The sequence below is a fragment of the Mustela nigripes genome, chromosome 14 (assembly GCF_022355385.1).
Source record: "Mustela nigripes isolate SB6536 chromosome 14, MUSNIG.SB6536, whole genome shotgun sequence".
Taxonomy (NCBI): domain Eukaryota; kingdom Metazoa; phylum Chordata; class Mammalia; order Carnivora; family Mustelidae; genus Mustela; species Mustela nigripes.
The window spans coordinates 13,586,847-13,610,747 of NC_081570.1; the positions used below are offsets into that span (position 1 = coordinate 13,586,847).

Consider the following 23,901-nt stretch of genomic DNA (forward strand, 5'->3'; position numbering starts at 1 on the left):
GCTTTGGGGAGGGCCGTTCTAATCCTGCCATCAGCTATCACTTTCCTCCTCCCTGGCTACTCACTGTTCTTGGAGTCTGAGTGCTGACTCTGAGCCTAGAGAGGCAGAGCCCCGTCCCTCGACCCAGCCCAGCGACACGCAGGGGGTGGTGGGGGCTCCAGCGGGTCTGCTGACTGCTTGGAGGTCCTACCGTAAACTCCGAAGAAAGGCCGTTTATCTCTGCCGTCCATTAGTTACCAGCACTCTCCAGACTCAAGCCCCAAGTCTACCCCCCACTCAGTCCTGTCAAGTGCTTAGGACAGTGGAAGAAATCCCATGAAGTCTCCAGGATCAGGAGTTTGCAGGGCAATTTAAATGAAAGGACGGGTCCAAACAAAGCCAAGAGTTCACCGCGGGGAGCTCGTGTCATCGGCTCCGCTGCCTCGGAGTGAGAACATGTGGTTGGTGCCGACACCCGAGGGCCGGATGGTTTCTGTCCAAACTGCCCATGTGAACCGCTTAACAGCCTTTGTGAGGAATGTTCGGGTAACACCAAAGCTGTCAGATCAGTCCAGGCTGTTGGGGGAACTTGAACTTAATTCTAAGTGACTTGGAACTGTAAACAACACTTCACTGGCCCGAGCACCATCCTGGTGGGGTGGGGTTCAGGGCTCCACGGGTTCATTTCTCCACTGCCCGGAACTAACTCCCCTGAGGCCACACCCCAGGGAGCAGGGAGCGCCATGCCCCTTACACCACCACCTGGCTCCCTGGTGTGTGGTGGGGGCGGGGGGTGGGGGGGTGGGGGAGGCGGGGAGCGCAACGGGAACAAAGTGAACTGGGACAGGGAGGGAAAAACCCCAGGAGGGATGTCCTGAGCCCCAGCCACGGGTGATCCTCTAATAATAATGAGCACAAGGATGAGCAGGACGCCACAGCCCGCCCCTGGGAGTGCATGCCAGGCACCGTACCACAGCCTCTCCCTGTAACACCTCCTTTAATCTTCAAAATACCCCTTGATGTCGAACAGTTAGAGAATCCTTATTTTTTTTTTTACTTTTTGAACATTTTATCATTTGAGAGAGAGAGAGAGAGAGAGATAGAAAGCGAGCGCGCGCACGCGAGAGCACAAGCAGGGCCAGGGGCAGAGGGAGAAGCAGATTTCCCACTGAGCCGGGAGCCTGATGCAGGGCTCGATCCTAGCACTCTGGAATCCTGACGTGGGCCAAAGGCAGCCGCTTAACCACTGAGCCACCCAGGAGCCCCGAGAACCCTTATTTTAAAGAAGGGTAAGCTGGGCCTTGGAGAAAGAACGTGCCCGAAGTCACAGAACTACTTGCGAGAGAGCTGAGACAGGACATGCGAGATACAGAACAGTTCGGTTATGAAAAAAATCACATCCACTCTTGCTGCTGCCCCAAACTGAAGGCTTTTTCTACTGTCTAACCCAACAGCAGATCACATGAAAAGAGATACAAATCAGAAGCTTCCGGCCGCAAGCGAGGTTCGTGCCTGTGCCGCCACGTGGTTCTACTTTGCCTCTTCCCCTTCTCCATTAGTTATTAATGTTGAAAACAACTGTTCAACCAGAAAAAGAAACTTGAGATGAGCCCCTTAAAAAAGCACAAAAGCCAGACCAGTTCAACTGCACGGATAATCCAATCCACGGTACCCCTATCCTTAAGAAGTGCACCCTTGTGCCTCGATTTCTTAAAAAAAAAAAAATGGCCAAATGCACACATTTCGTCGTTTGATCCGCCCGCTGGCTGGGAGCCCGCTGGCTGGGAGCCCGCTGGCTGGGAGCCCGCCACCAGAGAGATAAGAATCAAAACCAGACCCTGCTCGCTGGGTCGCACACTTGGCCGAGTGACGCTGGTGAAATCGCGGCTGGGGGAGCCTTGCCGGCCCCGCACCCCCTTCCCAGCGCTGGAAGCGCGGGCTCCCCGGTGGCTGAGTGTCCGGACACAGGAGCTCCCGGCGGCCAGCAGAGGTCTCTGCTTACAGGTGGGTTGGTTTTATTTTTTCTAAGGCTACAAACTTTCCCCTTTTTTCCTTAATGAAAATAAACAAACATAAAAATGAAATGTAAGACCAGAGAGGGCGTTTGTAGCGACACACATTCTGGTGTAAGAAACAATCTAGTGTGTGGCATTCTGGAAAACACCAACCTTGAAATCAAACACGAGTTCAAATCCCTGGTTTGCCACTTCCTGGCTGAGTGTACCCTTCCTTAACCTCGGAAATGCCGTGACGGTACCCGCCTCCAAGAGATTCATTTTGCTCGGTGCATGCCAGGTACCCACGCCAGGGAGATGCTAGGGGCCAAGGACAGTGGCGGGCAAGGCAGGCACACACAGCCGAAAGCATGCTCCGGCCACTGGACACCGACAGGGCACAGAACCAGCAATGGTTCTGTGCTGTGGGGCCCTCTGCCCACCCAGAGCCCTCCAGCCACGCCTGGACCTCAGCAGGGACCCTGTGCCTGCAGCCCAGCGCCAAGCAAGAGGAGAGACAGGCACTGTGTACTTCAGTCCTCCACTCCCAACCACACACACACACACACAGGTGGGGGCGCCGTCCCGCCCGCACCTTTCAGATCCAGCCCTCTTCCAATTAAGCTAGCCTTTGACTCTAAGAATGCTATTCTTCAAATGAAAGCACAGACTGTATCCTTCGTTAGATATCTGTAAATTGTTAAGATGCGGGATTAACGAGAATAGCATTCGAAGGACGTGTGAATGGAAGCAGCAATTTCCCTATTTGGGAAACATGACAACGCAATGACCCAGGTGCACCTCAGGGCCAGGAGGCTGGTGCAGCAGACCAAGCGCCTGCTCACAACAGGCACACACAACTGGTCGCTAGTGGCACAGTCCTCAAGGCCTAAATGAAGCTGCCCAGCAGGGCAAACACCAGGAAATCTTTTTTTTTTTTTTTTTAATTTATTTGACAGACAGAGATCACAAGTAGGCAGAGAGGCAGGCAGAGAGAGAGGGGGAAGCAGGCTCCCTGCTGAGCAGAGCCCCTCCGATGCGGGGCTCGATCCCAGGACCCTGGGATCATGACCCGAGCCGAAGGCAGAGGCCTTAACCCACTGAGCCACCCAGGCGCCCACCCAGGAAATCATTTTTGATCAACAAATATTTTATTCTACTTAGAAACAAATTTTTCACATGCCACAAACAACAAAGAACTTTCTCAAGAAACAAGTCCCTGCCAGCTTCCTTTCCTCAGGCAGGTGCCCCAAACCACCCCACAGATAAATAATAAGGGCGAATTTCCTGGGCTGGGTTTCAGCCATTCATGCTCCAGCCTCCAAAGCTCTGCCTTCTAGAAGCTCACAGCCTGGAATAAGAGGCCAGAAGTTTTCTAAAGCAAGGGTCAGGAAGGGGCAAAACAAAGAGAAGGCAAATTGAAAGGAAAAATTAAAATCGCTATCTGTGAGTCAACCACAGGCAGGCACACAAGGCTCCTGTTGTCCGCATGTAACCCTACGCTTCCCTGAAGAGGATGAACCAGCACTTGGAGCCTAATTAAATTAACTGTTCCCTGGCCGGGGGCACGACTCCTCCCCTGGTGGAGGGAAGTCAAGAGAAGTCAGGGTCCTTCTAACCCGCCTGCTCCTCTTAATTAAGGCCCTGTCCCTGAGGAACAGAGCACAATACACAAACACCTTCATGAAGCCGGAGGCCACAAAGTCACCAGATAGAAGTCTCAGTAGCCTCGGTGTGAAGTGCCTGCAGCCTGGGCCCCCACGTCCTACACGGTCCATCCCGGTCCATCCCGACCCAGGCTGCTGCTCTTCCCCCCGGGGGCCTAATGACCCCTGCCGCCTCCAGGTAGCCAAGCCTCAGAGAGGAGATGGATCCCCAGCCTATGCTCTTCCAGACCACAAGGCCTTGTAGCGGGCCTTGCAAGGGTCCTTCTCCTCCAGACAGGGGTGGAGCTCAGAACTGGTGGGGCTCCCAGCGCTGCCGACATGGTCCCTCGTGCAGAGTTCTGATCTTCGGAAGTCCGAGTCGGACTCCGGGGGAAGCAGGCTCCCTGGAGGTGGGACCGGGGGCTGGCCGGCTGGGGCTGAGGGTGAGCATGCCCAAGAGGGATGGTGAGGACTGGGGATGGCACTGCAGCCCCCCAGTTAGACGGAGACTCAAGTCCTCAGCCCTGGGGGAATGGGCGACCACCGTGCAGAGACCGTGGGGCTGGTGCCGGCCCCCACAGGCTAGCACGGACACAGAGCCATGGCTGTCCTGCGGGACCTCTTCACTGCTAAGGGATCACTGCATTGGCTGCGTTCTTTCAAATCACTTCAGATCTTTCGGGGGAAATGACCAGGTGAAAACTACATTAAACAACCTGTTCAGAATACAATCTTTTCACGAAGGCCCTGTGATTTCAGGGGCGGGACAAGGGACCTCCAGCCTCATTTCTGGCTGCATCGGCTGGGACCCTGGCAGCGGCAGTCGTTCTCCGAAGGCTCACCGCACACCAGGCACCCCTCTGAGCTCCCTGCACGTGTGCTCACTTGCCCATCACGGTGGCCCCGCAGGACGCGGTGGCCCTCCTGTGATCCTGGGAAAGACCCTGAGCCCTCGGCCTGGAGAGCGAGCGCGGCGCGAAAACATCTCCGCCAAAAGAATCACCAGCTGGACAGTGGCAGAGAGCAAGTGCCCGGCAAAGGGGGGGTTTTGCGTGACTGGGTCCCCGTGAACCTCCCTCCTCACGGCCGCCTGAGGGAAAGGCAGCAAGGTGTCCCAGCGGAAGGCAAACGAAGGATCAGCCTGCTCCCTCGTCCCTGGGCATTCAGGTTGGGGCCAGGCCTCAGGCTTTGGAAAATACACGTCTCAAAGCCTCCAGGAAATGAGATTCTGCTGCGGAACCCTGACAAAGGGCATGTGCTCCCTGAACGAGAAGGGAGCTGCGAGATGGGCCGCACTGGTGAGACGTAGGAAGGGGCTCCGATGCCAATCGGGGACAAACAGCTGGAAAGTCATCTGTGTGTCCTGGCCAAGGGACAGGTCTCCAGAGTGTGTGCGGCAGGTGAACCAAAAAGCAAGTCCACCCCAACCTGCCGAGCGCCCCCCCCCCGCCCGCCCCACGAGCCAGGCCTTGTACAGCACCCCCGCCCCCGGGAGGAGCCACCCGCCGCTGTTCCCCACCCCAGGAGGCCGATAACCCTGTGAAGCAGCAGCAGAGGCTCAGAGCCACTGAGTCACAGACCACCATTCTGGCTCTTTCCACCACACATTCTTCCCCAAACGCTCAGGATCACAAACTTATCAACAGCCCTAACAGTCCACCAAAGTTCCAGTGAGGCCGCTGGTTCCTTCCGAGTGGAACTGTTCGTGCTGTTCTGTTTGCGTGTGTGTGTGCCTGAGCGGGGCTGGAGGCCGGCACGGATGGGCCACGTTCTGGGAGGCATATGCACAAGTCAGGGCGTTTTTCCCCTTCTCTTAGCATAAAACCATTTTGGCTGGCTGGCCACGTTTCCCACTGGATTCCTTCCACTGGATGGAGGTCTCATCAGGTTTTGTTTTAATTTCACTGAGTCATCCAAAGAAAATGACTACCATGGAATAAAAAATATAAAATCTGTAATTCTTTCTCCTGGGGAGAAGTCAGCTCTGCTTTGGAGCCACCGATGGTGTCTTCCTTGGCGGGGGTCTTCAGGACCAAGAGCTCCTCTCCACTTTGGCTCTTAAGAGGTAAGACCCACCGAACTGTACGGGGAGTTATATACAGTTCCTACCCTCCAGGAGCTCCAAGTCCAGGAGGAGAGAGAGCACAAACAATGCACCCACATACTATGTGCCATGGAGACGAAGAGGAGGGCCCAGAGCCCCCCAGGAGAGAAAGAGCTGGGGGTCCAGGCAAGACATGAGGAGCTAACACAGAGCTGAGTTATAGAAGGTGAAGCCCGAGTGTGGTGCCAAATCACGGTGAAGCCTGTGGGACCGAGGTGCAGATGGGGTGCCCCCCAGGTCACGGGAGCATGGCCCAGGGTACAGACAGCTGCACAACTCTGAACGTGCTAAAAACCACTGAAACGCACTCCTTCAAAGGGTGAGTGTTACACGATGTGTAAAAACGTCCACAAAGACGTTTTTTTAAAAAAAAGAAGTGAATCAAGAGAGAATGTCCCACGTGGAGAGCACAGATACATCCAAGGAACTCCAACTTCGGTGCGAATGCAAAAATATCAGTTTGGGTTTTCAGGAGAGAATACAAGTTTGGGTTCGTCAGCAGAGGCTCTGGGCATCAGGCTCCCGACGGCAGTGTTGCCTTTCACTTCGTGTTCAGTAGGTCCTGGACTAGTGACCCTCGCAACCCAGAGCTTCCCATGTCGGAATAAATAAATTAACATAACACATTGTAGGGACGCACTGTTGGCCTGAAGTCAGAGCTGGGTCTAAAACGAAATGGGGATAGATCACTCGATGGTCCTGTTTCCTCATCTCTAAAATGGGCCAACTGACTCAGATGTGTCTCTCAGTTCTCGGAGGCAGAGAGGAGACGCCTGGTAGGATGCTGGTGGGGGTGGGGGGCTCAGGGTGGCAGGGATAAGGGGAGGCCCACCCACCACTCTCTACTTCGTGGAAGTTTTGTGTAAGACTTAGCTTGAAAGAGGGCTCTACCGATTTAAGAAATGTCTGAAAGCCACTGGACCAAACGACCAGCAAGGTTCATTTCAGCCTTAAGTTCCTACAAAGTCTCAGAGCTGAAGACAGTCTATGTACTTAGCTCTCCGCCTCTCTGGGAGACGGTTCTGCGAGCTCATCAGAAGTTTGTGACGGTCCTTCTGAAACTAAACACAGCATCTACTGAGCGAGGCGCTACGGGTGATCCGAGAGGGACTAAGAGCTAAGCCCGCCCCCCGCGGTGCCGAGCCTCGGGACCCAGACACAGCCTGAGGGAGAAGAACTTAAGGAACGGCTTCTGAGCACAAGGGTTCTGCCCCTCAATTCCAACTCCAGGTCCTTCAGAAATTTCTCTCTTTGCACACAGAACCTACATTACCCCTCTGCTCTCTTTCAGGAGTGATCTCCCACCCACCCAGCCTCCCACTAAAAGGAAGTCCAGGCTTTCCCACAGCCCATGATACAGATACCAACATTGGTGTGCCCTTTAATCATCGGAGACCTGGTCACTGAGAGCATGCCACTGGCTTTTAAGGGACTGGCGAACAGACACGCGTCAGAATCCCCAGCCCCTGAAGGACAGGCAGGCTGCTCCACGTCCCCGTCCAGACTCCAGACCTACTTAAAACGCCAGGGAAAGCAGGCTGGGCCCTGTTCTCAAGTGCTCTGAATCTGTTCCCCGAACCTGACGTGTGCTCCAGGGTGACCCAGGCATGCCTCGCCCAGGGCCAGTGCCTGCCAAGCTCTCAGGAAGGAAATGCCTTCTGACTCTCCGGGTCCTGGGGAAACACTCTCTTTCCAACTCACTTTCCTGCCTTGTGTTTCTCACCCACCAGGAGGCAGGACCTAACCTACAGAGATACTGTTCAAACCTCCTCCGTGAAAGCTCCCCAAACGTGACCTAAACACTGCTCCCTGGGGTTTGGTGAGAATAGGATGCCACAGGGATCCCAAAACACAGAAGCCAGACAGACCCTCCCCGCTTTGGGCAAGGTAAGGCCAAGGAAGGGATCTTCGTGTGTTTCTGATGAATTATACCTCCCGACTCCAGCGGATAAGAACCCCGTTTCTTCTTCACCTTGGGACGCCCAGCTTCCTGCAGCTGGACCTGATCCTGACCTAAGTTGGATTCTTCTGGAACGACTTCTCTGATCTTGCAGTAGCACTGCCCCTCACCAGAACCACGGGAGGACTAAGCTCTTGTTCATTTTTGCCCAAAAGGAAACCAAAGCAACACTCTAGTCCCTCAGGCATCCAGGAGTGTGACATCTGGGAGGCCCGGAGCTCCCAGTGCCACCTCCCAGGGCCTACATCAACGCTAACACAGACAATGACAGCGCACCTGCCTGAGTGACCCCGAAGAGACCTGGACTTTCTGTACACAGGCAGAACAGAAACCGGAGGAAAAGACTTCGCCAAACAAACATGGAGGCTTGCAAGGAGACTTGCTGGCGGCGAGCTTTTTGGGAAAGATGGAATTTTAAACACAAACACAGGAGGGCAGAGATGTGAAGCAGAGGAGCTGTGCACACAGCTGGGCGGCCCTTTAATTAGGGAAAGGTTTGCAAAGCCTGTGGAGCGTTGGCCAATTTTCCCTGGGTCTCCGGAATGGAAAGAATGTGGAAGCCAATGGGGTGACCAACAAGTTCACAGTCAGCTTGACACTCTCATTGAGAATGAACACCCCCCTCCTCCCCCACCGTCTGGTCCCCTGCCATCTTCCCAGCAGTTCTGGTGACCCATGCCTTAGAGCAACAGAGGACCACGCCCTGGTCTGGGAGGAGGTAGGCCGGACCTGCCCCATTCTAAGGGTGCCTCTCACTGCACACAGGAAAGCTCTTCTTCAAGGTGTTTTAAGGCAGAAACCTAACTCCAGGGAAAACTAGCGAGGCCCTCCGCTCTAGGAACTGCATTTCTTGTTTGCAGATTAGTATATGGCACCTTCATAAGCATTTCCGTGGACTTGAATATCCTGTCCACGGAGAAAAGATGTGCAATAAAACAGAAAAACGTTATTCCCCACCTCCACCCGGGGGGAGCGCTCGCCTTTCTGACTCCCAGGTGGCAGAGGAGGAGCCGACGTCTTCCGCACACAGCCCGCACCCATGTCGCGGCTCTTCTCTGCGGGACATCGCGTGTCCGATGCAGCCCTGGGGTCCGTCTTCTTAAACAGGGGCTTCAGCTCTGCTTTGAAGGACACCCTGTGCTCCCTGGAAGTTATGAGAAGTTCCCAAATCTAAGAAAGGTAACAAGGATCAGAAACTAAGGCAGAGACCCTGCGGCCCTTTGCCAAAACCGAAGAGCTAAGAGCTCAGGAAAATCAGGAAGCCGGGAGCCTACTGCGGCTTCCTCTGGGAGCAGCAGCTGTTACCACCTGGAGCTGTGAGGGAGACAGCAGGTGCCAGAGCACCTGACCTGATTTGGAAAGCCCGAGGCCCCTGTGAGATCAGACAAGACAAAGGGGGTGGCAGTGCCCATTTCATGAAGCCCTCAGTGTCAACGAAGTCCACAGGGCCACTGCTTCTCAGGAAGGAACTGACGGGGGCTCTTCCGGTGGCAGGCAGGCTGGCTCGCGGAGCAGTTTAGGGAAGAGGCCCGTTTCCCAGCTCTAATCTTACAATCACAAATAATCAGTTGCTGTCTCTTCTATTACACAACTAGAAAGTCTCCGTGGCAACAAACGGGATCCTCAGTGCGACCAGAGTACGCACCCATCACCTGCTTTTTGGCAAGAGCCCTTGACTGTGGCTCTACAGACACAAGCACTACCTTCCTCACCACTGGGACCCAATGCTTCAGCGCAGGCTCTAGCCCTCACAAGGGGCCGGGCACGCCTTCCCTGGGAGTCCATCTGTGCCCACTCTGTGGATACAGAGGTGAACAGAGCGGACAAGATCCCTGCCCTCAGAGAGTTTCGTGAGCAGCAGTGACCAAGGGACAAGGGTGGGGGAGTGAGGCCCAAACAGAGATCTGAGATCAGCAGGGCTGGGGTAGAGAGGTGTTCCCAGGAATGGGCAGCACGTATAAAGATCCGACAATACTGGGCACAGGACCTTAGGGAAGCCCTAGCACATCGGTATGGTTGGAGGGGAAGGGACTTGGAGGAGGGAGGAGGGATGGGCAGGGCTCCAGTTCAAGAGTCTGTTAAACCCAGAATGTTCTCTGGGTTTGATCCTGATGACTCTGTGGGGTCATGGTGAGAACTGCATTTTGGAGAGGTTACTCCGGCTGCTGAGAGGGAGATGGGGTGGGTGAGGGGCCAGAGGCAGGGAGATCCAGAGGCTCTTAGAATAATCCAGTAACCCATGAAAGGGTAGTAGCAATCAGTGTGCACCGAACGGCCCTAAATGATAAACATGCCTTCGGCCGACAAGCTAGATGGGCAGCACTCCTTAGAAGCAATGGCCTTGGGCACCTGAAACCATGTCCCCATCGGCCTCCGGCAGCCGAGTTGCATCCAGTGCTCCCAGGGCCTCCCTCTGTGCTGAACTCTCAGCCGAGGTTCTTCCACAAGCCACATACCCTACTTCATGTGTTCTCAGCCAAGACCCGAGAGGTCAAGTACTCGAGGGGAGGGCATTAAAGTGCACCGGTCACTGTGAATGGACCTGGCGCGCCCCACTGCCCACTCCACCCTGGAGGACAGCACCACCTCCCTGAGCCCGATCATGAAGCACTCGCCCGCTGCCCGCTGCACAAGAAAACGTGGGGCACTCTGGCAAGGGACACAGCCGTCCTCAGAAGGACAGCTGAACTGCAACAGGCCAGCTGCCCCAGTCCCCGTGTTTCTCCTGCACAAACTACTTGCTCTCACAGAAGCCCACGCTCTTCAATGTGCCCTGCGATGCCCCAGCACAGCCCCCTGATCCTCCCACCTGCCCTCCGAGGACGAGGTGAATTCACAACTCCCTGCACTGTACCCACGGGGAAACGAAGGCATTGAGCGTGGAAGCGGCCTCCTCGAGGTCACCTAGGTCTCCTGGGGGTACGAGACCCAGCGGACTTGGGGTCTGCTGCCCCCGTGCGCCCCTGTCCACTGCCCAGGCCACCAGCGCCGACCCCACAGAGCTGAGGCCTCTGAAGTCCTTCCAGCTTCTCATGGCATTGCCGCCCCCTTTCTCCTCCCTCCTCAGAGTCCACGGCTCAGAAGGTACAGATGGAGAGTCCTCCCTCTCGGGTCTGGGATGGGCAGGTTTACTGGCTCACCGATCATGACTTATTTTGCATCAGCAATGTGGCCCGGCACCGTGTGGACCCCGGGGCTATGGGGCAGCAGTGCTTCGGCCCCAGCCCCCCCCCCACCCCCGTGCTAGGAGTGCGGCACCATGAGGCAGCGCTTTCACCAGGCCCCGTGGACTGAGGCAGCCTGGATGTGGGGCTCCCCAGCAGGCAGAGTTCAAAGTGGGAAGGTGAACAAACGAGGCGTGAAAATGCTGGGGAAGGAGCAGGAGGCCACGTTCCAGGCCTGACGCAGCCCCTCACTCCCTTCTGACATCTGGCACGGTGAGAACGAGGGAAAATCCACTTGTAGGAAGAATAATCATTTCCAGCCTGGGGCAAATCTCCGAAAGGGTTTCGTTCTGAACCCAGACGGTTATTTTAGCTTCCAGTTAGTAGTAATTAAGTGTGCCTACACATTCCAGAAAGAGGAGAGAGGGAGATCAACGATAATTAAACCTCTTCTGTGTTTGGCCTCGAATCTCTTCTCGAGTGGCCTGCTGTCAGACACTTATTCCAAAGCCTCCATCTCACACAGCTCCTACCAGCACCATCTGTAACATCAATTCTCGTCCTGGCGTGAAGGTTTCAATTACACACAAGGTACCAGGCCCCCCAGGACCCGGGAGTCTGTGGAGTTTTACAAGCGCGGTCCCTCCCCATTCTCCCGCACACCACACATCCAGAATCCGGTCGGGGACCATTTGCGAAGGGGAGGGCGCAGGGACAGCCCTTCCCAGGCCTCTCAAAGGCAGGCTCTGTGCCTGTTGTGATTGACAGGGTCTGTAATGAACCTTAATTGTGAGCGCAACAGGTCCAGGAAGGCAGCAACAGATGTGGCAACGCAGCAACTGCAAACGGCCTGACTAATGAACAAAAAGTGTCCCGCCTGATGAAGGCCAGTGACCCGAAAGAGGAGGGTGGAATCAGTCTTCACCCCTGCACCTTCTTCTAGAGCGCTGACTCTTTAATGCAAGCAATGGGAAGCCTGGAGTGGGGGCGGGGGGGGGGGGCTGGAAGGCACCTGCCTCCACCCTCTTAACAGAAAGAGGCCAGGCAACAGCGCTACTTGGTGGCAGCATGCGGACCTGGGGGGCACGTGATCCCCACCACAGCCACCTCCACCAGCATTTCTCTCTAACAATGGAAGGCGAGAACAAGTCTTCCTCTCAACAAGGGAAGGGGAAAGCTCCATTCTGCAAAGACTGAATAACCTCTTGCAGGTGCTAATAACTGTGGCGGTATCTGCTGGGGACCTGCAGCGACAAGGCAGAAGCTAATCCTGGAGAAGTGCGGGGACAGACAGCATGGTGGGAGGAAACTGGGCACATGAGTCTGACGGACCTGGGGTTAATCCGACCCTGCTACTCAGTAACGAGCTGTGAGGCTCTGGCTGACTTACTGAGCCGCTCTGTTTCATCTGTAAGGGGGGTGTGCTTTCAAGAAACCAAGCACGCGAAGGACCAAGAAAAGATTTGGCAGCTCACAGTTACCAGCCAACAACCAGGCAACTGGCAGAGCTTTCCTTCATCTGTTCAATGGCCACATCAGACTTGGGGCAAGAACCCTCCACGGACGGCTACCTCCTCTAAGCCCTACTGTGCCAGGAGCTCTACACACACCAGGTCTAGTTTTCAAGGGCAGTGACATCAGGCCTGCCCCCAAGATGAAGAAGCCATGACTGAGAAGTCACCCCGCTCAGACACGGGGAAGTCGAGGGCTCGGCTCAGCCAGGCCTTCTGGGCTCCAGGCGCTCACCCGCACCGGGTCTGGAGCTCCAGACATGCCAGACTCACAGGGGCCCTAACACTTCCCGGCCGAGAACTTGGCAGGCGCTCCATCTCTAAGCTTTCTGTAGCCTGACATACAAGGGGTATATGGGGAGGGGGAGATCTTTAAACAATCAGTCCGTGTCCAAGGAAATGTGCAGGATAAATGCGCACGCTGCTGCAAGCCCAGCCGAACACCCACGCCGCGGCTGGTGGCCTCTAGCAGGCCTACGTCTACATCAGGGCAGGAATAGGTAGGAGCAGGCGAGGGGCTGAAGCAGCCTCTGCGCCATAAGACGCCGATCGGGAGAGGCTGAAGGGGGACAGACGTGGGGCGGGGAGGCCCTCTGCCGGGTGACCCTGGAGGAGCCACAGATGTCGGCCTGGGGGCTGCTTCTCAAGCTGGGGAGGGGGTGCGTGGGGGTCACACTGGCAGTGCAGAGGGGAGACTAAAGAGACTGGGGCTCAGGCTGGGACCCCAGCAACCCTGATGGGATGGAAGGACGCGAAGGCACAGAGAACAGGAAACTGGACCCCAGAGGGGGCTCCTGAGGGTGTTGGGTCCCAGGTGGCCCATCCTGGATGACGTCCACCTGCCTGTGCGGTGCCTGTGGATGGCTGAAGTGAAGGCGATGAGCTGGAGGGAGCGGGGAGGCTGCGGGATCCGCCACCGGCTCCTTGGACATTTTCGCACTCCCCACCGGTCCCACACGCAGCCACTGTGTCTGGCTCCTCCGCCAGGGCTTCCAAAGAAGGACTCTGAATGTTGCGAATCCAGGGAGCTGAGCAGGGAGCACCGTGCCCACCAAAGCTCCCAGGGTAAGGAGGAGCAGAGAGGACTCACACAGGCCGGGAGCCCCCACTCTGCCAGGACGGGATGGGAGGCTGGACACGCCATCAGCCCACTCTGTGGAATGACAGCTGTCCTTCCTGGCCACGACACAGGTCTCTGACCTCCTCTGCTGGCCCAGGGGTCGAGGGCGATGGCACTGCCGTGCTTTCCAGCCCGTCAGAGGCATGCCACTGTCCGAGTCCACAGACGGGGGGAATGGTTGTCAGGAGCACCTCAACACCTCAGTGGAGGGCCCTCTCACCTCCTCCCTGCCGGGTTAAATACACCAAGTCCCAGCCATGGCGCACTGGGTTCTAAACCCCATCCCCCTGACGCAGTCAGGATGGGGACCGTCTGCCTGTGCAAACAGGGAAGGCTGCCAGAGCCTAGGGGTTAGCAACAGGTCCTGGAAAGCCTGCGAAGGTAAGAAAGGAGCCAGCCAGCACTGATTAAGCACCTGTCTGCCACGCGCATCGGTGTGTGACATACATGCTCAAACCCTCACAAGGGCTCCAGGAACAGTGTTCTTACCCCCATCTCTTATGCTGGAGCAAACTCTGGGAGGTAAAGCGACCTGCCTGTGCTCTCGAAGCTGGAAGGTGACAGAACGGGATCCAGGTCCCAGTCAGCCTAACTTCACCCACACAGAAGGGTGCTGCGGAGGCCATGGAGCCCAGCCCCGGGGGGGTGTGGGGTGTGCCACAGGTCCCCATCGGCTTGGCTCTCTCCACATTTTTACCATACACGGCAGGCTATTCGGTCACAGACCTGACAGCAATCAATGTCTCTTCTGCCGGCAAAAGTAGTGACCGCCACACAACAGGATCCACAGTGACGATCTTTTAGTTCTAGGCAATGGGACTCAGCTTCTGAGACTGTGACCGTGTGGCCTTCACTTCAGAGAGGAGATTAAGAGACCCAGACAGACCTGGCTGCTGCTGATCACAAAGAAGTTAGGAGCAGACCCAATGCTGCAACCCAGGGTCCCTGACTTTCGATAAGACTTGCTCAATGTACACAGTGCTTCCTTCCCACCTTCCTGGTTCCCCCACTGCCGAAGGAGCTGTGAGTTCTCTGCAGCAGTTCTCTATCTGAAGAAGCCACGAGGAGAGCCAAGTTCTTCCTATGCCACTTTACTGGTCACAAAAATTGTGAGCTTGGTTAACACCACACTTATGGCCATTGCCAAAAAGGGTCTAGAATCCAGGCCATTTGACTATGCAGGTTATAAACCTTTCTAGGAAACCAATGTTTTCCAAAGTAGATCCCATGAAAGTGAGTCAGAGAAGTGCTGGGATCGAGGCAATGTTGTTTGTAACTGCAGGACTCCTCAGAACCTTTAATAAGTCAACATGGATGGCTCCCAGACGGCAGAGCTGGCCATGTTTCCCCCATTGTTCACAGTCTTTGCTCCTCAAGAGTCTCAACCAAGGTGAGCTGCCCAATTTCATGACAGGCAGGCAACATGCAGGTTGCATCCAGGAAGAAATTCAATCCGTCCACTGAGCATAAAGTCGGGTCATCCGTGAAGGCCACTTTTCCAGCCATCCTATCCTGTTTCATTTTGTACTCCTCAGGAGGACACAAAGGATGTGCACGAGACATCTGCACGGCTCCCTCTATGACCCACCAGTCTGGGCACCTGGCTCTCTGTCCTAACAAAGTATTCCCACTTTTCTTTTTAGTGGAAATGTCCGCACACAGCGGCCGGGAATCCTGGAGTCAGACTGCCTGGGTCCAAAGCTTGGCTCCAGCATGGCCACCTGGTGACCCTGCCTAAGAAGCCCGGGCCCCTGCTGCTGCTTCTGTCTGGTGGGAACAACAGTGACAGCCTCAGAAGCTGCTTTCTTGAGATTTAGGGAGGAACGTTCTTTGTCGTAAGTGGCAAATACTTTTCAGAGCTTTTTCTCAGCTCCCTCATTTAATTTTATCCCAACTTTTAAGTTAAAACTGTCTGTGGTCATAAACCATCCTTTCGGTGTCAGTCTCAGGAATAAGGCCTCCCCGACCTCAGCACCGGCCACTGTCGAGGCTTTCCCTCTGCTTCTGGCCTATGAACTTCCTGTTAGTCCCCGAGCGGGATGAGCGCCTGCCGGACAAGAGATACTCCGCTTGTCTGCCTCCGATGTTTCTAGCTGTTTCAGCAATCTGATTTGCTTCTTCCCACTGAAACATGAATGTCATTTAAAATCCATCCTAGGTGCCTAGGGGACGGGGGCCCCGTGCTGAGTAGGCTGACCCCCTCGCTTCTGCCCTCAGGTCTGAGCTCTACAGCGCTGTCACATACGGCCGCCTGCCGCATGGGGAGCCCACGCCCAGCTGCCCCTGCTGTCACCAACGGGATCTTGTCCTCCCACCCCAGGTGCCTCCTATGTTCCAAGTGCCTTCTGCCGGGCTGTGCGCTAGTTCTGGTACGTTTGATTTCAAGGCAGCCCCCTTCCTGACCCATCCCTTTAGCTCTTGTGGCGCAAGAACTTGCTTTTCCTAAAATGTCTAGATTTGCTTTATTAACTGAAAAAATAAGGAGTGGCCAACAACCTGTGTTTGGACAGAATGCTTTTTTTTTTTTTAAAGAGCACCCCTACCCACACACACACACAGGGCACAGTAGGAGTGTGTGCGTGTATGCGCATATGTGCTGGGGGACAGTTACTGACGGCTTCACCCCCGCACCACTAATCCCACTGAGTCCACTGCTCCCAGCAGCCAGGCCAAGCAGAAATCGGGTTGCTCTGATGGAGCTCTGAACCAGAAGAGGCAAGAAGAGAAGGTGAAGAGGCTTTTCTCCTGATGCACTTACAGGTTCTGTGGCCACTAGCCCGCCCTTATCACAGATTCCTCTTACAGTTTCACCTGAAGGGATCATTTTAGCAAGACACACAAGAAATGACATACTATCACGTTTTCACCTTTAACACTGTAATCCAGTGGGCAACACGCTGAACCCACAGCTGGACCCGACTGGGTCCTAGGTCCCGCGTCCGGTATAGGACATCCTTGTTGTCCTCGGCTATGAAAGGGGACTTGCCCGCTCGCCTTACAGGGTGGCTGAGAGGCTTAAACCAGATGCCGATCAAATGTGTAATAACGTGGCCCGAATACATCAGTGCTCCACACCGGGTGGCTCTCCGTGAAAGCCATTTTTCCGTGTTATTCACGGAAAATGACTTTAGGACGAATGAAAAGAGAAGAGAGTCAAATTATAAATCTGAGGCCAAACACAACATCTCTATTGGAACTTTAGCATTTCCTCTTAAAAACAACAAAAGTGAACTAGGGGGTTGACATCAACAGTGACAGAAGACTGCTTTCCAATAACCTAGTTCTGGAGCATCTTGAGCCCCTGGCCATAATGAGTCATCTCCGTTACTGCCCCAGCGTTGCTCAGGACCAGCGGACACGTCATTCTGGTCTCCTGGAAACAGTCCTGGCTCCCCAACAGAACACATGCGCACAAAGGAAAGCAAATGGCCCCTGTACTTTTCTCCTTCATTCGCGTGGCTTCAAGTTTTAATGGTCTGGGCTGCTGGCACAGGAGGCAATCCATCTCATTCTTAATTGGATCAAATGAGGGCCCATTCTTCTGCAGAGAAGAGAGCTCATCAGAATTTCAAATAACTTCCCAGCAGCATCTATGAGGGAGCAGGTCAGGGGAAGGCACTCCAGGGAGCCCCACTTCCCCCTCCGAGCCAATCATGCCATCCTATCCCTGTTTACAAGGGCTGCCTAGCTGTCACCCTGACACAAATCAGAGGCCGCGCCATCAGATGGCAGGGTCCTCACCTCTGCAACAGGCTGAGGTCATGGGAGGCCATCTCACTACAGAGAGGCAGCCCTGGGCAGGGAACAGGGGGCCAGTTCAGCACCTCGGTCCAGGGGCTGCTTCCCCCCCTCCCTTGCTTTTAGTCCCCACAGCTGCAGTCCATTCAAAGAGCAAAAACGCTTGCATGAGCAGTCTCACCACAACTTCAAGGAATGGAGTTCATTAAAATACTGCTGGGGGCCCTTGGCTAGAACGCTTTCCCCTTGTAAAACGGGAACCGCAGCTCAGTGTTGCCTGCAGGGAAGCGCAGGATAAGCTCAGAAACATCAGTGCAACAGAGACTGCGCAGGGGCTTTTTGCATAATTACCAGAGACAATATCCGGCCTGGGAGAGAAAACTTCCCAGGAGACCCTGGGTGGACCCGAGGACAAACAGGAGAATGGAAGCTAGAAGCCGAGTCCCCCCACCCCTGACATAAACCTGTAGGGAAACTTCCCTCAGCAGCAGCAAATGGGGTCTGGCAGATGACTCCCGAACCACCACGCACGAGCCCCACATGCGTCCGTGGTGTTGTCAGTGGGGGACCCCTGACCCACAGCTCAGCTGGTCGGTGCCCAGCAGGGGGAAGGCGACGCCCGGCTGGGAGGCCCCCTCACCAAGCCCCAGGCGGGAAAAGGCCAACTTCTCTGAGCCTCAACTCGACTTAAGGCTTCAGTGTAGAAAGCATTCTTCTTATATTAAAATGTCTTACATGTGGGCATGTTACGGACCAGAATGTTATTATTTAAAGAGAAGAAACATAAAATTCTCTACTCCAGGCAGCCACTTTGGGATTTGCCCCCCAAACTCCAAAGAAGCATTTTTGCTCAGCTGTCAGGAATGCTCTGGGGGAAGAACGTGAGGAAGAGAGGGAGAGGCCAGGTCCGAGGTGGCCAGCAGAGTCAGGGGACAGGGCACAGCCACAGAAGAGCCTGGGCCACCTTTAGTCAAAAGTAAAGACAAACCAACATGCCGGCTGGGCATCTGCTTGGGAGACAGAGAGAGCCAAGCTGGCCGAAGCCAAGTCTTCCTTCTTCTGGAAGTCTTCCCTAAATTCTCCACTAAAAGCCAGTTCTATGGAGCCAGACCTCCCATCCCACATCGCCGGCACCTGGAAGAGTATTCGACCAACAGTGGAGGTGAAGTTCTTGTAGAATAACCGTTGACAGCCCTCCTCGGAGCTGATGAACCGATGAAGGCCAGCGGGCTGAGAACCCAGCCAAGGTCATTCTCACCAGTTTCAGGATCCTGGCATTTTCTCCTGTGGAAGGAGAGCCAAGGAATAAAGGATTTCTTCCCAGCGCTGAGCACAGTGGCTGACTCAGAGGGGGTGCTCAGGAAATGTGGGCTTAAATCCACTAACTTTTCACCCACTTAAGCTAAGACCCCTTTAGAAAGGAGACGACCTTTTAAAGGTCGCCTCTGAATAAAGGAGGAAAAAAAAACTGGTGTGAGACCACTCTTAAATGGTGAAGAGAAGAGGCAAGTTAGGCGGGAAGAAAGCACAAGCCGCCTCCTTGGTGCTGAGCACAGATAAACTGGGTCATCTTGGCCTGCAGGACCCTGGTCCCCACGCCCGGGACGTCTTCAGCACCTGGGAACAGAGCTGAGCTTGGTGCTCCATTCCACACAGCTACCAATGGAAGAGTAATTTCCAGAACTTGTTGGTTCCACCTTAAAGAATGAAAATTAAGTAACAACGCTTAGCAGGAATCAGACAGATAACAACATTAATGAACCATTAAATATTCGCCTTCAGCAATCACAAACTTGTGGAGCCTGGCTTCCCCTGCTGCTTCACGGAGCGTAGGTTCTTGGAGACTTAAAGCTCATCCGCCAGGCCCCCAGGGCCCAAGTACACCCCATGCACCCAACCTTCTGACAGGTCAGGCCTGAAGAATTGCAAAGGGGTGGGCGATTTCTGCATGCCAGTCAAAATACAGGTCCTACCGAGGCCGCCGGGGCCAAACCCCGCACCCAGCTGGCCCTTTCTATTTCTAGAGGGTGATTCTAGCTGTCACGAAGGATATGCTGCCACGAAAACAATGCTCTCAGCTCCCAGGTCTCTTCCCCCTCTAACCCACAGGCTGCCCAGGACGGCTCAGAGGCTCTCCCAGCTGATGCCCACCTCCGGGCCTGAGTAGGGTCTGGGGACACTCACAAGCTGGACCTCTGGGTGGCTACAGCACAGAAGAGAGAACAAATTAAAAATGAAATGACTAATGCTTGCAGGCAAAGATTCTCCTGCCTGGTTAAACAGATTTAGGGCTATTTTTGGTCTGCTCTTAAAAAGGGCAAAGGACGGATGGATGGCCTGCTGGATGCCAATTTGCAGAAACAAACTCCTTCCTCAGCTCAGGGCTCAAAATATATCCCAGCCAAGTGTAGGCTATTCCTGCCAGTGTACGGAGTAAAGCCATAGAAGGTCAAAGTGTAGGAAGCCAAGGGAGCATCTAAACATCATATGATTCTTGGCCCACAGGACCAGTGGGTATTTTTGAAACGGCTTAACAACGGATCTCGGCTGGCTTCACTGTAGTACAATGGGATTAATATGTACTGAAATGATGTTCTGGCCATCTGCAAAGGAAGGTCATTTCCCACCAATCCCAGCATGCACCATAATCCCAAGGCAGCAAAAGCTCTGATGCTGGACAGAAAAGAGAAGGAGAGCTCATCTGGCATGATAAATTGGGCTTCCTTGGCCTGGCTGCCAAGCACACACCGCACTTCTCTTTCATGCGACTCTGTACCCGGACCGCTGGTAAGCCAGATCAATTCCCCTACGGTTCTCTGGCTCCAACATCTAAGCGTGGCCATTCCCCTCATGGAGAATGCTGGCAAATCCTAACATTCTTGTCAGTCTTAAAATTGGAGACTTGCCTTGAAAACACCTCCCTCCCCTTCATTATTTTAGGCAGGTGGGCATGGGAGGAATGACTGCAATTTGCACCGAGCAGGGCACTTGCTGCTCTGAAAACATCTGACTGATCGCAGATTACGTGAAACAAAGGCCTGGACCCGCTGCTACTAGATGGACCCACAACGGTGTGAGTTTTCTGCAATCACAGCTCTGGGAAGAACTAAAACTGCAAGTGAACTTCAGAGACACAGCAGTACACTCAGCATGGACCAACTCTTAAAAGAATGACGGAATTCTGCAAACCCAGTTAAAAACAACCCCCCACCCCCACCCCGCCCGGGCATCATTCCCAGGGCAAAGAGAAGAAATATAGCAACAGCGAAAGGAAAACATTCAAAGAAGTAATTTCTAGGACTGGTCCTAGGACCCTGTACAAAACCAGGCCAGATGCCCCTCATACACTATGGTGCAGAGCAGGGACCCTGAAGGAAGGCCATTAATCAAAAAGTGGCTTTTGAAGCACGTCAGTATAGTTTTAATGAGGTGTGCTTTACCAGATCCTAATTCGGCGAAAAGCCACGCTCCATTTCCATTCTGACATTCATCATACTTCAAATTAAAAAATTAAGGAGAACACCGATTCCTCAGCCCACTCTGGATGACGGGAAACTACCAGGGCCTCTACACAACCTGGCGAGGGGCAGTGGGGACCTCTCCCACCCCCCCACAGAGCGATGGACAAGGGTGACCTGCTAATCCCATCTGGGCCGCTCTACGGAGGGGCCGCCTTCCAGGTCTCCAGTGCCGCGGTGGTTGTTTTTAATTACAGGAACTCTAAATTATTCTCCATAAAACAGATGTTTTAATATTTTAGGTTACTAGTGAATTATTTAACACTGTGCTCCCTATCAGTTCAGATAGACACCTCAGAAGACACCGCACTTCTTCTGTTGTCCCGGGGGTGAGGGATGCACGCAAAGGGGCCCAGCAGAAGGAACTACCCCCACAGAAGGAACTGGGACTCCCGGTGCCGCTGCTTTGCTTCTTGCTCACAGTCTCAATCAAAAAGGGGTGGAGTGGTCCAATGTGCATTCTAGGGGGACCATGCAAACTGGCCAGAGCACTACACAGACCACTGTGTCCAGGGCGTCCAGCTCAGTCCTGTGCACACGGCAGGGGTCGGCACTGCCAGCTGTCGTACCCGCAACACAGGTCTGCCTCCATCCCCCCCACCAGCCACATTCCGCAGAGGACGAAGTCGCCAAGGGAAAGGCGGTGTGTCCTGATGGTAACCCGTGGGAGGCCCTACAGCATATCCCCTCAGGGACAGGAACACTGTGCCACCTCGTCCAGGATCCAAGGTGCCTTCTGCAAACTGCTTGCTGGGGCTGACCCAGGGAGCACCCGGTGTGTGGCTGAGGCGCGAGATAGCTCCCAAGAGTCTCCCTCACGCACACTCAGTGCTGCAGTTTTCCCGCCAAGCCCAAGCACCCGGGCCAGGCCCAGCAGAGACAGCAGCTGCCCGGGTTCCCGCAGAAGCAGCGCCGTGCCCGCCTCGGAGACAGGAGGCAACCAGGGAGGCTGCAGAGAAAACGCACTTCCACTGCTATGAGAACAAAACAGCCTGCTCAACACCAAGAAGGGTGCACTGAGAAAAGTTCGCTAATCGTTTCTTCTGTTTATTTGATTTCTAAAATATAGTAACTGCTCAACTGGCACACGGGGGTTAAACTCAGCCAAGGACACTGACTTGCTGAATTTCAAGACAAAGAAAGCTCTGCTGCTAACCCGATTAGGGATCGGATCACGCCCTCCGCCTCTGCCCTCCTGTGCTCTCCTCTGCCCACCTCTGCCACATAGGATCCAGCAAACGTCTCCGACCGAGAGAAACAGAAGCAACACAGCACGCCCCAGGCTGCTGCCTTGCAGGGTGGGGGGTCCCACCAGGCCCAGCGAGCAAACTACGCAGCTTGGTGCGGTGCGTACCAGACTTGGGGTCTGGGGGACAGTGATAATAACCTCTGTCTCAAGTTCAAGCCCTCCCTCTGACCTGCGAGGACCCCTCGCAATTGTCCAACTGTGACCTTCACCATTTCCCAGAAAAGAACGCTTCCGCTAAACACCCCCACCTAACCCGCGCTGGCCCCCACTCACACGCTACACAAGACAAGATCTAGCAATCCCACGTTTGGGCAGATGTGGAAAAACCAGGAGATCTCACATCCAACTCCAAACATACGGCTTCCCCAGAAAAGTCTGAAGACAAGCCCCACAGGGTCGTCCTTCCACAGGGCCACAGTGAACAGCCGGAGGGAGGGGCCACTGCCCTTCCGGAGGGGGCCTGTCGCCACAGCCCTCACAGGCTGACCACCCCACCTTGGCTCTGGGCTCTGACCCTGGTATGCGCACGTAGAGCCCTGTCTGCCTTGCACTTCTACCCTCTCTTCTTTCACACTCCCCTCACACGTCTTTGTTAGCCGGGCCCCATCACGTCCATAAGGCCACCTTCCTCCCTTCCATCACAGGGCCTGAGGCTGCCTTTCTCATCAGGGCCACTGACCTCGAGAAACCTCCCCCTCCTCACTTGCAGGTGTCACCAGCACAGGCTAGCATTCACCCCCCATCCGGCAGCCTCCCAACGGGGACCGCTGGTGCCTGCAAGCACATGCACGGTCATGACGACAGGCTGCGGACTGCTGCAAAGTCCTCTCTGTGAATGACACAAGTCATTCTTCTCCTAGGTGCCATCGCTCTCAAGTCAGATAGTAGAACGAAGCATCACTAGAGCACACGGACATGTTTTAAAACCATTCCTGTAAAAGATGCCTCGTTGACGAGCCATGGCTAGTGGCACATCAGCACATCCTAGGAGATGGGTGCAACAAGCCCAACAGAGGACCTGGAGCCCAGGCCAGAGCCCGAACACACTGGCCAGATAAGCTAGTGACTCAGCTGCCCTTTTGGGGCCTGGTTTTAGTTTATGTTACTGCTTTTCAATATTTTCCATAGCCTTCTGGATTTTACTTAAATATTTTGAAGCATTTCAAACAGTATCAGGTGCCAGTTAAACTGAGGCATCATTTGAGACCAATCACTCTAAATTAAATAACAGATAAATATTTTAAAAACAGAGGTGATGAACTCTTTGACAGTCGACTTTTAGGTTTTGTACCAGCCAAAGTGGAATGGAGCCCCTGAAGTATTTAACAGGGTAAATTTTGTACTGTCTTGGCTGGAGGAGCTTCCACAACAGCAAAGAAATGAAGGAAGCCAGGCACTAGGCACTTCTGAATGCCCGCTGGGTGCGTGCGGCCTCCCCCCACCCTGTGCTGAAATGCAAGCTTCTAGAACCTGAAAACACGCAGCTGGGGCGAGGGGACACAAGTGATCAACTTCCAAGCCCCTGTCCCGGGCTTTACTAACCCAGCGGGCTCAGAGGGACAACCACAGGGAGGACTCTCAGAACTCGGTGGTGGTGGGGAAGGCTTCTTCTGGGTTTGGAACTCCGCACGGAAAAAGCAACTGATTATGAGCCGCAGCCCAAACGAAACCATATGACCACAAAGCTCATACCAGGTCGATCAGGTCGCTGAGGTTCTTCTCGATTTGCTGTGGAGGCAGGCGCCTCATCAAGTCCAAGGCACAGTCCAGCTGCTGGTCACTCTGTGAAAAGAGAAAACAAAAGCGTCTATATCACTTTGCCAAAAGCAGACCTGGAATCTTTTTTTAAAAAGCACCCTTGGAGCACCTGGGTGGCTCAGAGGATTAAGCGTCTGCCTTGGGCTGAGGTCATAATCTC

At 54.6% G+C, this 23,901-nt stretch overlaps 1 protein-coding gene and 1 long non-coding RNA gene across 3 annotated transcripts in view; one reads left to right on the top strand and one right to left on the bottom strand.

Moving 5' to 3' along the window:
• The window catches only part of CAPZB (capping actin protein of muscle Z-line subunit beta), a 125,885-nt gene that overhangs the window by 43,908 nt on the left and 58,076 nt on the right, over window positions 1-23,901 (bottom strand). For both annotated transcript variants that reach the window (XM_059376438.1, XM_059376437.1), the window contains exon 2: window positions 23,676-23,765. In XM_059376438.1, coding sequence (XP_059232421.1) covers window positions 23,676-23,765 — 90 coding nt within the window. The remainder of the gene's footprint in view (window positions 1-23,675; window positions 23,766-23,901) is intronic.
• On the top strand, window positions 1,835-15,832 carry LOC132001662 (uncharacterized). Its single transcript, XR_009399649.1, has 3 exons — window positions 1,835-1,983; window positions 15,122-15,313; window positions 15,696-15,832. It is a non-coding gene; the product is annotated as an uncharacterized LOC132001662 (long non-coding RNA).